Source organism: Pollicipes pollicipes, unplaced genomic scaffold (assembly GCF_011947565.3).
Source record: "Pollicipes pollicipes isolate AB1234 unplaced genomic scaffold, Ppol_2.1 Scaffold_3447;HRSCAF=4054_pilon_pilon_pilon, whole genome shotgun sequence".
Classification (NCBI taxonomy): domain Eukaryota; kingdom Metazoa; phylum Arthropoda; class Thecostraca; order Pollicipedomorpha; family Pollicipedidae; genus Pollicipes; species Pollicipes pollicipes.
Genome location: NW_023596297.1, coordinates 43,634,047 through 43,649,651, shown reverse-complemented (window position 1 = coordinate 43,649,651; position 15,605 = coordinate 43,634,047). Strand labels below are relative to the sequence as shown.

At 55.2% G+C, this 15,605-nt stretch overlaps 1 protein-coding gene across 1 annotated transcript in view; it reads left to right on the top strand.

Moving 5' to 3' along the window:
- Positions 1 to 393: 393 nt before the first annotated feature.
- LOC119092588 (protein sidekick-2) overlaps positions 394 to 15,605 on the top strand; it is a gene marked incomplete in the record, with an annotated part of 40,744 nt that continues 25,532 nt past the window's right edge. Inside the window, 3 exon segments of the mRNA XM_037215544.1 lie at positions 394 to 596; positions 6,897 to 7,060; positions 12,369 to 12,568. Coding sequence (XP_037071439.1) covers positions 515 to 596; positions 6,897 to 7,060; positions 12,369 to 12,568 — 446 coding nt within the window.

Here is a 15,605-nt window from a genome sequence, read left to right as displayed (position 1 = left end):
GCCCCACACTCTCAGGCCAAACACCGCGACACCGGCCCCCACACTCTCAGGCCAACACCGCGACACCGGCCCCACACTCTCAGGCCAACACCGCGACACCGGCCCCACACTCTCAGGCCAACACCGCGACACCGGCCCCACACTCTCAGGCCAACACCGCGACACCGGCCCCACACTCTCAGGCCAACACCGAGACACCGCGCTGTATTGGCCACGCCGTCCCGACCTCGCCGGCGGCGGCGGACCGGCCGACCGCCACAGCGCGTGAGCCGACGCCGCCGAGCGCCGCGCGTCGCCGCCAGTGATGTGGCGTCGGCGTCGACGCGTCGGGCGCGGCGCCTCGCGCGTGCAGTCGGCACCGCCGGGCGACGCGCTCCGCTGTGGCCCCGCTTCTCCCAGGGCGGCGCGACACGACGCCGACGGGCGCCGCGCAGGGCGAGCACAACGGCTCCTGCCGCCGTGGTGATCTGGGCTCTGGGGCTGTGAGCCGCCTATGCCAGCTTGAAGAGACCGGATGCTGCTCGGAAGAAGCCAACCGGCCCCGTCAATGGGCCTCGGGGCGCTCCTTCTGCTCTGCGCTCATCTGATGGGCTATGGTGAGTGCAGTGGCGCGTGGTGGCCTTTGACCCCTGATCCAGAAGGAGGCTCGGTTTCTAGGAAACAGGACTATTTATTCCGTGGGTTCCGTCTCTGACAATGGCGAAGTTACACTAGATATATGCGCTAGAGGCATGCACATGTCATACTTCCTTTACTCGATTCACTCGCAACCCAGTGGGATGTACCCATATCCATCCGCTACCCGCTCCCAATCACTTGTACCGACCTATTACCCTCCCGTTTATATTTTTCGGCACGCAAACTCTTAATTGTGGAAAAAGTTCAAGCATAGCTATTTCAAAAGTTAATGATGGCATGACAAAGTTACTAATTTGCATTCATTATTTCAAAACTAGAGATATTGGGCTAGTCATGACTAGACGAAGCGCAAGCAGCAACATTACGCAGCACACCTTGATGTATTTACTCAAAATTTCATAAACATCTTACCGCCACCTGTACCATGCCCGTAACTTTCCCAAAATCTGTAACGAACCTAGCCCGCCATCCATTTCATGTTGTTGCCCGTGTGTTTACCTAGCCTGCAAAGTCTTGTCATTTTCGGGCCTGGCTTGGCCAGAGACAAGAAGAAATATTTTCTGCTCTGCTGGAGGCTTCCTCTCGAGTTCGGCGAATGCTCAGCTCTAGGTAGACTGTGCCGCATTACCTTACTGTAGGGCGGGCCGGCCTATGCCACCAGCACGGTCGCCAGCTGAACGAGCGAGTGATATATGTACCCCGGCCCGGGGCAACAGGTCAGACGCGATGTTCCTGGAACAAAACGGAAGGGGTTCGGCTAATTTCTGTGAATGCGACATGTTTTTTTGCTTATCCTATACCAGAGGTCGTACCACATTTCAGTCATGTTTCCAAAAAAAGGAAGTATGACTACTTCAGAGGCGCTAATGAAAGCGGGCTGTCTCGCACGCACCAAAGCGTTAATAAAGGAGCCAGAACCTCCAGTTAGCAGTTGGAGACAATTCCCAAAATTCGTAACCAGCCTAGTCGGCCACCCGTTCCATATGGGTACACTTTTGTAGCAGTTGGAGAGATTATGTGTGAGGTGACGGCCAGCTTTATTAACGACATTTGGAAAAGAGAGCTGATTTAAGGTTCTGGATTCTTTACTGATGCTTTGATGTTTGTGGGAGAGTCCGCTTTCATTCGCACGTCTTAAGTAGTCATGCATCCTTTGTTTGAAAAGCACTACTGAAATGTGATTGGGACAAAGAAACTACCACTTGGTTGCCGCTTTGTTTATAGTATGCTGCAGACCATGTTTAATCTTGCTGTGGCAATCAGGTTTCAATTTGTCCCAGTGTTGACAAAGTCTGGCGCTGTCATGCTTTCTGCAAACAGGCTAGAAAGCATACCAGCTCAACGTGACGTTTGTCATTGTGGCTGTCGGTCGATAATGATTGTAAGAACTCCCCTGTGTGCTACATCAATCACCTGCCACGCGCGCTGGTGACCCGGTCCACCGGTGCGCACAGCCATCGGCCGATGGTGCTGTGACCCGGTCCACCGGCGCACACAGCCATTGGCCGATGGTGCTGTGACCCGGTCCGCCGGCGCACACAGCCATCGGCCGATGACGCTGTGACCCGGTCCACCGGCGCACACAGCCATCGGCCGATGACGCTGTGACCCGGTCCACCGGTGCGTACAGCCATCGGCCGATGACGCTGTGACCCGGTCCGCCGGCGCACACAGCCATCGGCCGATGACGCTGTGACCCGGTCCACCGGTGCGTACAGCCATCGGCCGATGGTGCTGTGACCCGGTCCACCGGTGCGTACAGCCATCGGCCGATGGTGCTGTGACCCGGTCCACCGGTGCGCACAGCCATCGGCCGATGACGCTGTGACCCGGTCCGCCGGCGCACACAGCCATCGGCCGATGGTGCTGTGACCCGGTCCACCGGTGCGCACAGCCATCGGCCGATGACGCTGTGACCCGGTCCACCGGCGCACACAGCCATCGGCCGATGGTGCTGTGACCCGGTCCATCGGTGCGCACCGCCAGCGGCCGATGCCACTGTGACTCGGTCCACCTGTGCGTACAGCCATTGGTCAATGGCGCTGTGGCGCTACGTAGGCACGGGCGTAGCCTCATAAAAATTTCTTATGGGCCTAAAGGCTGATTTGGACGACACAGATGTTTCGTATTGCAGTGCTGCTAAGCAGCTTTCTGTTGGAACAAGAGGCGAGATCCGCCGAGTCATGCTATTGATCAGAAGAATGTCATTGACTTATTTTCTTTTATTATTCACCGGCGTGCGTTCTCACCACACTCAGGCCAATATCGCAGTTGTGCTGCGTACAGCCAAGCGGAAGTGCCTACCCGTATATGTAGCCTTGCAAGTGCTGATACACGAAACGAGCTGGCTGTAAAGCCGAGGAAAGACATTGCCCTTTTTAACCACTCACCTTCCCTGGCTCCCGGCACAATGTGACGGGGCTGGCTGAATTGCGCTCCGTCTCAAGTGGGATAGAGTACGGCTATCTTGTGCAATAAGATGCCCGCGAGTGAGCGTACTGTAGAATCTCCATGCATTTGCGGCCTGCGCACGCTAACCTCCAATAAGGACTTTCCTCTGCCATTATTAAAGTTAAGTGGTCGCTGTACGCCCACTGCATTGATAGCGGGATGATCTCCTTGTCTTATACACGCTTGAATTAAAACTTCCTGACATTATAAATCATGGCTTATTAATGGTTGACCTCCGTTATCTCGTCCCTTTGGAGCAGTTTCTGCCAAGTTACCTCATTCTCACACCTGTTGAAGTATCCTCGCGAGTGGAACAAATAAACTGGTAGAAGGAAGTCTGAAGAGATTTATGCAGCCACTCTCGGGTTAGTTATCGTCTGCTACCGGGCATACCAACCGTGCTTGTGCACCACTGACGGTGACCGGCATGAGCAATGCAGCGCGTGTCAACTCGTCCGATCATGCTATGTTATGAAAATAACGTAGCATTTTCATTCCCACGATGACGTCCACATCTATATTTTGATGTCATCGATGCTTCGTTTGTTTTGTGGATAGAAAAATAATCTTCAGAGAGTTGGGTCTTAACATTACCGAGAACGGGGATCAGAGCAATTTAGTAACTGGCGGCCGATGGCTGAGTTTTACTGTCCACTAGTCAGACGTCTCCAGTCGCGCGAAGCCGGAGGTATTGCATGCCACTTCGTCAGGCGTCTCCAGTCGCGCGAAGCCGGAGGCATCGCGTGCCACTTCGTCAGGCGTCTCCAGTCGCGCGAAACCGGAGGTATTGCATGCCACTTCGTCAGGCGTCTCCAGTCGCGCGAAGCCGGAGGCATCGCGTGCCACTTCGTCAGGCGTCTCCAGTCGCGCGAAGCATGAGGCATCGCATGCCACTTCTTCGGTCTAGTCCATGTCATGCCTTGGCAGAGATTGGTCCGATTAGCCGGTCGGCTTGTTGTCCAGGGAGCTGGACCATTGCTCTGCACTGGCTGCACTGGCCCGACGCTGCTCCTCCGAGCAGTGCTTAACCGCCTTCTCTCCCGAGAATAGCACGCGTGTTTGGGTAAATTGCCGCTGCTTTACAATGCTGACTGACCTTGCTGGCTTGCCCAGTGCCTTCCAGAACCCATACTTTTAACCTTGGTGTACGCTCTGGTCCTATAGCGCAATTAACACCGTGTACTCAACTATGACAGATAATACACCCACGTGTTCGGCCTGCAAGAGAGACATGGGTGCTGCCTGCCACCGTATTCTCCGTTCGCATAAATGCCACGCACCAGCGCGATACCGCAGCGCGACAGAGCGTAAACATCATCGGGCCAGTTGATAGCAACATTAGCCGCCAGACCGCCGAACACACCAAGATGACTTGCTGCAATGCGCACTGCTGCCACAATGCGTGCGGCCAGAAGTATCTCTCGTTTGGAACAGCGAGACCCTACAACGTCGTCACTGGTATTATCTGTCTGCACTGGTATCATTTGTCAGCACTGGTATTATATGTCGGCACTAATGACATCTATCGGCACTGGCATCATCCGTTCGTGCTGGTGTGGTATTAGATGTCGGCACTGGTAATCTTTCGGCACTGGTATCATCTGTCGGCACTGGTATCATCTGTCGGCACTGGCATCACAATGTTCCGCTCTTTCTTTGGCTCGGCGTTGAAGCATTATTTGGAGAAAATGTGGATGCCGGAAGAATGCTTTAAATGAGATGGGTAGGTTGCATTTACGTACATCTTTGCGTGCCGTGTTATGTATGTCGTTCCCACACTGATAGGCACCGCTTCCAACGACTTTTACCCCTTTCAACGCTAGGCATTTTAGCCTTGTGTTTGTCGTGGAACTCGTAAAAGACGCCCAGTGCACTGCAATTCAGCAAGCCAGCACTTATGGCCGCGCTCCCGGACCCGTGAGGTTCATCGCGAGGCGAGGTTCGCCTTAGGGTGAGGTCCGGCTTGGGGGAGGTCCGCCTCGAGGCGAGGTCCCTGAGGTAATGTCCGGCTCGAGGCGAGGTCCGACTCGGGGGTGGTCCCTGAGGTGAGGTCCGGCTCGAGGCGAGGCCCCTGAGGTGAGGTCCGGCTCGAGGTGAGTTCCGACTCGGGGGTGGTCCCTGAGGTGAGGTCCGGCTCGAGGCGAGGCCCCTGAGGTGACGTCCGGCTCGAGGTGAGGTCCGACTCAGGAGTGGTCCCTGAGGTGAGGTCCGGCTCAAGGTGAGGTCCGGCTCGGGGGAGGTCCGGTCGGGGGTGGTCCCTGGGATGAGGTCCGGCTATTGGCAAGGTCCGTCCCGGGAGAGGTCTGGCGTGTGCCCGATCGGCTCGTGCGGCCTTCCATGGTCGGAAATAGAGCCGCACCGGGCTGGTCGGGCCGGCGGCGATGCCGTCGGCAGGACCGAGAGAGCTCCGATTCGCCTCGGGACACCGCGCCGTCCCAGAGCGGCGAAGCAAGGCAACGATTGAATGTGGTGGACGAGGGCCAACTGAGACTAAATATGTCCCAGTCTGTACATCTGCCGGGAAAAGGAAGTATGTTGCACCACGATGCACGTTTGGTATACGTTGTGCCTCGGGACTACCACCGAGGGAGCAAGCTGGAAAGGGAGGGGAGAAACAGGCCTGAAGTCCGATGCAAGCCGGCAAGCAAGCTCAGCGTGGCGAGAGTTCGGAGTGGGATATTTACAATATGAACATAAATGGGGTTTAAAAAGAAAAACTGACAAAGCTTTGCCACGCAAACCGTGATTCCCAAGCATTATGCCGGGGGACAAATACATGAACGCATTCTTTACCATCCTCTCTCCAGGAGCGTTAGCTCACGAGCAGATTCATCAATTATGCAGTAGATCTTCGGGAAGAAGAACGTCAATAGAGCCACTCTCCCGCACCCATGCGCTGCTTCTCGTATGCATACTGGAATGATGATGCCTCATTGGGCAGCGCCCAGCCAAAATCGTGTGTGCGTGCGGCGCACACGTCCTTCGAGAGCGATGTCACTCACACATGTGGATATGGGGCCTGATATTGAGCAAGCCTCCGAGGGACGCACACAATTTATGGGCAGAATTAGCCAGCTTTTATGTGTCTGGCTCGGAGCACATCAGAAACACTCGAAGCGTAGATTACCAAAGTTAAGCCGACATGATAACTGAATTACGCGTCCCGAGCAACCAAACTAAATGAATTGGACAAGTTCTTCTAATCGAATGGGATATTTCAGCCCCACCACATGAGATTTCTATCGATGTTGCCCGAAGATGTTAAAATCCGCGGTCTTTTCAATGTCATAACTGATCTCAAAGGCTCCTTCCAGATTAACCGGGTCGGCTTCCAACACGTATCCTACATTGCCATTCCAGTGCATGCTAGATATGTCATTTGGTCCATGGAGCACTTGATATGATTATGAAAATCAGGAGGCGTTGTATGTACCTACATAAGGTGTTTGTGTATTCAAATTTACAACGTTTTCTGAAATCTCGCCGTTGGATGCAGCAGAATGTTTGCATTGAAGTTGCATTTCATTCCTTCTAGCTATGCATTTTCTATGAATCATTTGCATGCTTTCCGGCTTTTTACCGTCTGTGTTGAAAATCGACAGCTGTCTGTGAAATAATATATTGCTGTTTTTGAGTTCCGTAAGTCATAAAACGTCGCCTTGGTGCTGCTGATATTCTCCAAGTGGTTTAGAGACACACGCGCAACAAATCTGAGGCATATTCTTCAGTCAGGTGTCGACCGGAGGCTGGTGGTCGGTCCATGGCGGGCGACCTGTGACACTTCTGGCCCCTGCCCGCTGCCGCAGGACTCGGTGCCGTGCTGACAAAGAGGATCGTGGCGCGAGCCGGGCACCGGGCGGTCATCCCCTGCCCCGGACTCTCCGACAACAGCGCCCCTGGCGGTTATATCATCAACAAGCTGAGTTGGCGCTGCCACGGCCGGAAAGGCTGCCCGGTCGCCGACGAGAAGGTGAGCGGTTAGATGTGGCAACCAGGCAGAGCACCGTGTGGCTTAGAGGCAGACCACTTCACCATTTATGGCCTCAAAGTCGTGAGCGCGATGCTCGCTGCCGGTCATGTTTCATTTTTGCATGCCTCCAGCCGGGCTGATTGCATGCATCATGCATGCATCGTTGCATGCGTCTTTAGCAAACGACACCAAGGTACACCAGTGGTCAGGCAGCGCCGAATCGAAGCGGCGCAGGCTGCCGCCGGGGTCGGTGGGGCGCCGGGACGTGAAAGGTGCCGTCCAGAGTCGCTGAGGCGGCGGGGTAGCTGGAGCACCGCTATCCGTCATGTGGTGCTGGAGTGATGCTGACCACCTGGCTGAGAGTACGGGACGAACGGCGGCCCAGGTGTGCCAAACACTGGCATGGAGGACGACTGCCTGCCAGAGAATGGCTTAAGTTATGATAAGGACCCGTTTAATCTAGGGTTAACACATATCATACCATTTCTGAAAAGTTGGTGTATAGCTGCAGCTGCCGAGTAGTTGTGCTGGAAGTATTTACTCAAATACCATGGGTGCAACACGGCCGCAAGTTCCTTGAGAAAGTCTTCGACGAAGCTATACAAAAGCTCTCGGAATACTTTAAACTTGTGAAGATGTATAAACGATAATTAGAAAGCAGATACTCGCACCAATCTTTTTGTTAAAGCGGGGTGCTTCAGGAAATTGCGGAGAGAAGCAAATTATGAGGACAGATTCACATCAGAAATGAAGATAATAATATGCACATAAACTTCACACCTTCTATGGGCCACGGCATCAAGCACGCAATCCACAGACATGACAAGGACTCCTGACTAAGCAACAGCTCGGATTCCTCAATCAGTAAAAGATTGTCGCAAAAAGTTTTCTCGAAATATTGACGGCCGCATTGGGAGTTGTCATGGATCACTTGGCTGACTATTCAAATTTTCAAATGAACACTGCAAAAACGATGACGCTTGTGACAAGGTTCTCAGAGCTTCATCATGAGTCAGCATGTCAAGCAGAAAGCACATCGACTTTAGAACTTGGACTGCCACTGCACGCCTACTTACCGAAAAGCCGTCTGTCTCCGACATGCATCACAGTTTCATGGGAACCCATCCCACGCTGTTTTAGTGCCGGGATCTCATCCTCCGCCTCTCAAACGACCTCACCATCTGTCAGCTTCGCCTCTGGCCGCGGTGGCCGTCCACCCCTGCTGCATCCGCTGCAGTTCAGCCTGACGTACGGCCGTCCGTCTAGCCCCATCAGCTGCAGTTCAGCCTGACGTGCGGCCGTCCGTCTAGCCCCGTCAGCTGTGACCGCTACAGCCCCAGCCTGAAGTGCGGCCGTCCGTCTAGCCCTGTCAGCTGCAGTTCAGCCTGACGTTCGGCTGTCCGTCCAGCCCCGTCAGCTGCAGTTCAGCCTAGCGTACGGCCGCCCGTCTAGCCCCGTCAGCTGCAGTTCAGCCTGACGTGCGGCCGTCCGTCTAGCCCCGTCAGCTGTGACCGCTACAGCCCCAGCCTGAAGTACGGCTGTCCGTCTAGCCCCGTCAGCTGCAGTTCAGCCTGACGTACGGCCGTCCGTCTAGCCCCGTCAGCTACGACCGCTACAGGCCCAGCCTGACGTACGGCCGTCCGTCTAGCCCCGTCAGTTGCACCTGCTACAGGCCCAGCCTGACATACGGCCGTCCGTCCAGCCCCGTCAGCTGCAGTTCAGCCCGACGTTCGGCTGTCCGTCCAGCCCCGTCAGCTGCAGTTCAGCCCGACGTTCGGCTGTCCGTCTAGCCCCGTCAACTGCGGCCGCCACAGGCACAGCCTGACGTACGGCCGTCCATCTAGTCGCGTCAGCTGCACCCGCTACAGCCCCAGCCTGACGTACGGCCGTCCATCCGCTGCGGCCCATTGGGGCTTCTGGGTCAAGTCGGCCCCCACTCCGACGCCAGAGGGCCATACAACACAGCCAGCGACAGTCGCGCTTCCTTGTGGGAAGGAGGGGATATGGGTGGGGTGGGGGAGGGGCGGGGGGAGAGGGATGGGGCTGCCTTGGTGCCAAGAGAGCGCTCTTCGGCAGATGCAGAATTCCCCGGCTCAGAAGTAGCCCGCTGTTTGCCTGCTAGCTCCGACGCAAGGCTCGGCAAATGAGTCTCGATGGAGTGGCTACGCATGCGTCATCTGACGCGCTACCTGTCATGTCCCACGGATACCTCTGAGGTGACCTGGTTTTAAATAAGAGGTGCAAAGCCTAGATGCATCGCCACAGGTCATGAGAGCCGGCAATCTTTTCGGGGAAGTAATACTTTTTTGCACCTCTTACTATTTTCATTGCATTTAATAAGAGGCCAACACAGGTTTCCAACCGCGTAGTATACAGACCAGGCATCAGTTAGCCCACAGACCGCTCCGGCACGGCCACTGAGCCGATTAGCCCACAGACCGCTCCGGCACGGCCACTGAGCCAATTAGCCCACAGACCGCTCCGGCACGGCCACTGAGCCGATTGGCCCACAGACCGCTCCGGCACGGCCACTGAGCCGATTAGCCCACAAACCGCCCCGGCACGGTCACTGAGCCGATTAGCCCACAGACCACTCCGGCACGGCCACTGAGCCGATTAGCCCACAGACCCCCCGGCACGGCCACTGAGCCGATTAGCCCACAGACCTCTCCGGCACGGCCACTGAGCCAATTAGCCCACAGACCGCTCCGGCACGGTCACTGAGCCGGTTAGCCCACAGACCGCTCCGGCACGGTCACTGAGCCGATTAGCCCACAGGCCGCTCCGGCACGGTCACTGAGCGAATCCCGGTGTGTATGCCGTGGCCACGTTATGTTGTGTATTTTTCTCACTGCTGTCCCACTGGCAGCGGGGCAAATGTAACACACTGCCTCCCAAATACCTTAAAAGTTTCCAAATATCTATCAAGGCTGTATTTTTATGCAGAACAACCTTAACATTTTGGGGACCCATGGCTAGATCATCGAATCTCCTCTTCACTGCCGAAGAACTTGGGCTATCCGCGAAAGGGCACGCGCAAACTTGGCCAGAGAGCGGCAGTAGGCCGCGATGCTTGGCTGGCGGCCCGATTTCGTACCGGCGACTTGCCATTCGCGATGTTTAATGGTCTAAATGGCGCATATTCTGCGCAACAGACGGCCCAATGGTCCTTTGAAGTTTGGGAACGGCCGTCACTCGTGCCGACCTCTGTTCATGGCCTCGTGAGCCGCAGTAGCCCGGGACAGATTCCTAGACAGAGCCGGCTCGTGCCCTGACAGCCCGCGGCAGAGCTGACGACGGCAGGCTGTAGCCGTACTGCTCCGTGTCAATGACAGCGGCGCTGGACACTGTCGGGTGTGTCAGCCGGATGGCTGAACGCTGTCGGGTGTGTCACCGGATGGCTGGACACTGCCAGGTGTATCACCGGATGGCTGGACACTGTCGGGTGGTGTCAACCGGATGGCTGGCATCACCGGATGGCTGGACGCCTGTCGGGTGTGTCATCGGATGGCTGGACGCTGTCGGGTGTGTACCGGATGGGCTGGACGCTGTCGGGTGTGTCGCCGGATGACTGGACACCGAGGTGTGTCGCCGATGGCTGGACGCTGTCCAATGTGTCGCCGGATGGCTGGACACGGTCAGGTGTGTCGCCGGATGGCTGGACGCTGTCGGGTGTGTCGCGCCGATGACTGGACACTGCCAGGTGTATCACCGGCTGCTGGACACTGTCGGGTGTGTCCACCGGATGGCTGGACACTGTCAGGTGTCACCCGGATGCTGGACACTGTCAGGTGTATCACCGGATGGCTGGAACTGTCGGTGTGTCACCGGATGGCTGGACACTGTCAGGTGTATCACCGGATGGCTGGACGCTGTCGGGTGTGTCACCGGATGGCTGGACACTGTCAGGTGTATCACGGATGGCTGGACACTGTCGGTGTGTCACCGGATGGCTGGACACTTCAGCACCGGATGGCTGGACACTGTCAGGTGTGACCCCTGACGGCGCTGAATCCTGACGGCTGTGATCCCTGAAGGCGCCGAAGCCTGATTCCTGACCATGAAGGATCCACGACAGTGCCGCGACCTAATCCTTGACGGCACTGCAACACGAGTCCTGAAAATGCAGTGTCATGATCTCCCGTGGCGTCACCACGTGACGTCACGATAGATCACTGGAACATTAGCGTGACTGGGCAGAGGTGTGATGGACACTAACGGCCTGCCTAAAAGCAAAGTAACGCAGCCCTAATTGCACTTCGGGGTCACGCCGACAGCAAGGTATCGTGACTCTGTCACCAGCATTCATTCAGAGCCAATTACAACCGCAAGGATGGCTAGAGCTTTAAAAGTCGGCTACTAGACGTCACATCTGAGCAGGACTTGCCTTGAGTGTGCTAAGGGATGGGTGAGCAAGACCAACAACCCGCGAGGACAAAAATGTGAGTCTGGCCGATCATGGTGAGCCTGGCCAACGACCCGCGAGGACAAAAATGTGAGTCTGGCCGATCATTGTGAGCCTGGCCAACGACCCGCGAGGACAAAAATGTGAGTCTGGCCGATCATTGTGAGCCTGGCCAACGACCCGCGAGGACAAAAATGTGAGTCTGGCCGATCATTGTGAGCCTGGCCAACGACCCGCGAGGACAAAAATGTGAGTCTGGCCGATCATTGTGAGCCTGGCCAACGACCCGCGAGGACAAAAATGTGAGTCTGGCCGATCATTGTGAGCCTGGCCAACGACCCGCGAGGACAAAAATGTGAGTCCGGCCGATCATTGTGAGCCTGGCCAACGACCCGCGAGGGCAAATAGCTCTGCAGCGCAAACATATCTTCTCGGCTCCGCGGCCACGACCTCACCCAAGGAGAAGTGCATTAGTCACGCAGCATTAAATCAACCTGTGCCATGGTCGTGAGCTTGCACTTTCCTACACTGTTCGAAATTCTGGTGTTCGAAAGTGTTCGTCAATTTGTCGCCAGAGTTCCAAGGACAACTGTGAGCCAGAACCACGTCAAAAATATGTTCAAATCTGTCGTTGAAATTAGTCACAATATTTTGAAAGGATTATAACAAGTCCCACTCATATACCCTACCCAAGTCAAAGGGTAGCGTTGCATCCTTACCAAAGTAGACCTTAAACAGTGATATGACCACATGCCATATCGATGCCCCATCGTCCGAGCAGTATTCGTGTCTACCAGCAGTGACTCACTGGCAACCAGCATTGACTCGCTGTTAACCAGCAGCGACTCTCTGTCTACCAGCAGTGATTCGCTGTTAACCAGCAGTGACGTTCATGTATTGCAGGGCCGCCTGGTCGACTACGAGGCCCGGACCGCGCGAATCCACGGCAAGGGCTCGCGGCTCGACTTGGACCGCGCCTCCTGGTCGTTGGTCATCGCGCCGGTGGAGGCCGCCGACAGCGGCCACTACAGCTGCTCCTTCAACAGCCAGGCGGACCGGCACGTCAAGCTGGCCGTGCTCGGTGAGTGGGCGGCTCCGGCGCGGTAAAGGCCCGGCGCCGTCGTAAGCCGCTTGTTGTAAGCGCTTGTTCGGCGGGAACGCCGTGCGGGCGGCGCAGTGCCTTCCGTGGCGCGTGGACGGATCCATATTCCTTCAGCATGGCAGCTGGGTGGATGGGCCGCAACCCGCGGTAGTGTGGCTCAGCGCAGTACGTGGGCGAGTTGAGAGGATTATGGCGATTGAGGCCGCAGGAGGGCGTGCTCTCCGCGCTAGGGACCGGCTGTTTTCTCTTTTTAACGTCACGGTGACTGCATGAGCAGCATCTGAGCCAGAGTTGAGCACGCGACGACCGTCCAACAAAAGCGGTGCAGCACGCACTGGCTTGCAACAATATTACATTACGGGTGATCTTTCATTGATTCAACTTCAGCCGTTGCATAGCATTTTAACAACGCCCAAGAAAACAATTCGATGCAGCCCATAGTTAGTTGCTAGGTCACCGAGCGGTGCATCCTCAATGGAACGCTCTACAGGACACATGTTGGCAATAATTCGGACGTTATGTAACAGCCGTGTCTCATGATGCGTGCCGTAATGTCATGACATGCCCTGACGCATGCTGGCAGCCTGTGGTTAGAAGCGCCGTGAAAACACTTCCACACCGCCTGCTTGTCAGCAAGACTATACAATTCGAATTCCTTTTCAATGTTGAACAGCTTACAATGCGCTGTTTACCCACTCGCGACGCTCGGACAGCCGCGAGTCTGGACTAGTGCCATAAAAAGACATGAGCGTTTCAAGTCCCCGCCTGCCATCGCCTTAGGGGGGTGGGGGTGGGGGGGGGGAGGGGACACGAGGCTCTGAGGCTCTGAGAAAGGTGGAATGTCGCGGGTCTAAACCGCAGGAACAACATCAGACTCCGAACATGGAAATTAAAACCATTCTACTGAAAAAGTTTGCTTGTTGATTTACGTTGCTTATTGTGTTCAACACTATTTTTTAGCACTTCTTTGACATTTTGCATCGGATATTGGTACATGAGCACTATTGTTCCAGTAACTTGGCTCGCAACGAAACGCGTGTTACTGAGCCGACTTTGCCTTATCCAAGTGGTGATTGTTTTTAACCCATGACTTCGCAATGTCTAGTGGATGTGTTAATCAATCAACGTATGTTTGAATTAGCCTTAACAAAAAGTCAAACATCGTTTTCCAAAGGAAAATAGCTATCGATAAATAACACCATAAAGATGTGTCTCATATTCATATGCAACTCTTGGCATAATTCCGAGAACGCCATAACACCATAGGACTGCCCATTTATCCTCCAGTAATGATCCAGTGACGTCAGTAATGCCAGTAGGCTTCCAGCGGCGGAGAGGCTGCGTCATTCACCCTCAGCACACAAAACAACAATCCTTCTCGATTCAGCCACCGTTGCTACGGCACGGTCTTGTCGCCCCTAAATGACGGCCCTATTCGGCCGGCCCACGCGCGGACGACGCGCTCCGCCGCGGCTCAGTCAGCTGATTCGGAGCCGAGCACCGAGTCATTCATCGGTGGTCGCAGCTGGTTCCGCTCCGAGAGTCATCTCCATTTGTGCAGTGTCGCCGCAGTGGTGGACGACAGTGATGCAGTGGGGCCGTCGTCGCCAGGCGCCGCGCGCCGCGCCAGCTGCTGTCCTGCAGACTGGCGCCTGGCGCCTGGCGCCTGACGCAACACTGCCCGCGCGGCTTCAGAGCGGAGCCGGAGCCGGAGCCGAAGCCGGATCTAGAGCTGGCAGCTGGTCCAGGTGCTGTTAGATGCGGTAGCGGACTTTAAGGACGCTGGTATCGTAAATTATAATGATGATTTGGACGATCTTACGTAGAGTCGCCGTCTCGAGTCATTTAGCATCGAGTCGCCGTCTCGAATCATTTATAGTCGAGTCACCGTCTCGAGTCATTTAGCGTCGAGTCGCCGTCTCGAGTCATTTGGCATCGACATCGCGCTGGGGGGCGGGGGGGGGGCGGGTAAGGTGGTGGATGAACAGTGTACTCGAGAGCTGACCGACTTGTAACAGTACTCTTATCTGGGACGTACGCAGATCTACGCAACACGAATGTGCTTGCGGTAGGACTGTATGCGATTCTGAACTTGAGAAGTTTCAGCTGCACAGAAACCTGTTGGTCTTCAAGCGATAGCCCTAGCCAGGGCCTCGTATTCCAGGGACATCACTGACCTGTTTAGAACTACGATGTCCGATGGAATTCACGGCGATGCCAAGCATTGATAAGAGGTGTCTTGAGGAGCACTAGCGCTCAACCATGGTTTTAATAAACACGACTGAGTACGTGCCTACATACTCACTCAGTCCCGCTTGTGCTTGAAAGGATATCAAGCCTTCGTTCTATCCAATGCCGGCCAGAATGGCTACGATCTGCAGTGTTCAAAATCAGAAAGTGCTTGAGAGAGGAGAGAGAGGAGAGGAGAGAGAGAGAGAGAGAGAGAGAGAGAGAGAGAGAGAGAGAGAGAGAGAGAGAGAGAGAGAGAGAGAGAGAGAGAGAGCGGAGGAGAGAGAGAGAGATGAGAGAGAGAGAGAGAGAGAGATAGAGAGAGAGGAGAATACTATAGTAGAGAGAGAGGAGAGAGAGAAGGAAGAGAGAGAGAAGAGAGAGAGAGGGAGAGAGAGGAGGAGGAGAGAGAGAGAGAGAGAGAGAGAGAGAGAGAGAGAGAGAGAGAGAGAGAGAGAGAAGAGAGAAGAGAGAGAGAGGAGAAGAGAGAGAGAGCTAGAAGAGAGAGAGAGAGAGAGAGAGAGATGGAGGAAGAGGCGAGAGGAGAGAAGAGAGAGAGAGAGAGGAGAGAGAGAGAGAGAGAGAGAGGAGAGAAGAGAGAGAGAGAAGAGAGAGAGAGAAAAGGAGAGAGAAAAGAGAGAGAGAGAGAGAGAGAGAGGAGAGAGAGAGAGATGGAGAGATAGAGAGAGAGAGCGCATGTTTGTTTTCTACGTAAGGAGGATTACGCTTAGCGAGAACCAGATTTAACAACACAATAATCGCCTACTCGTTTCTTGCTACAAGCCTTTGGCTTACTTCTACCTACCACT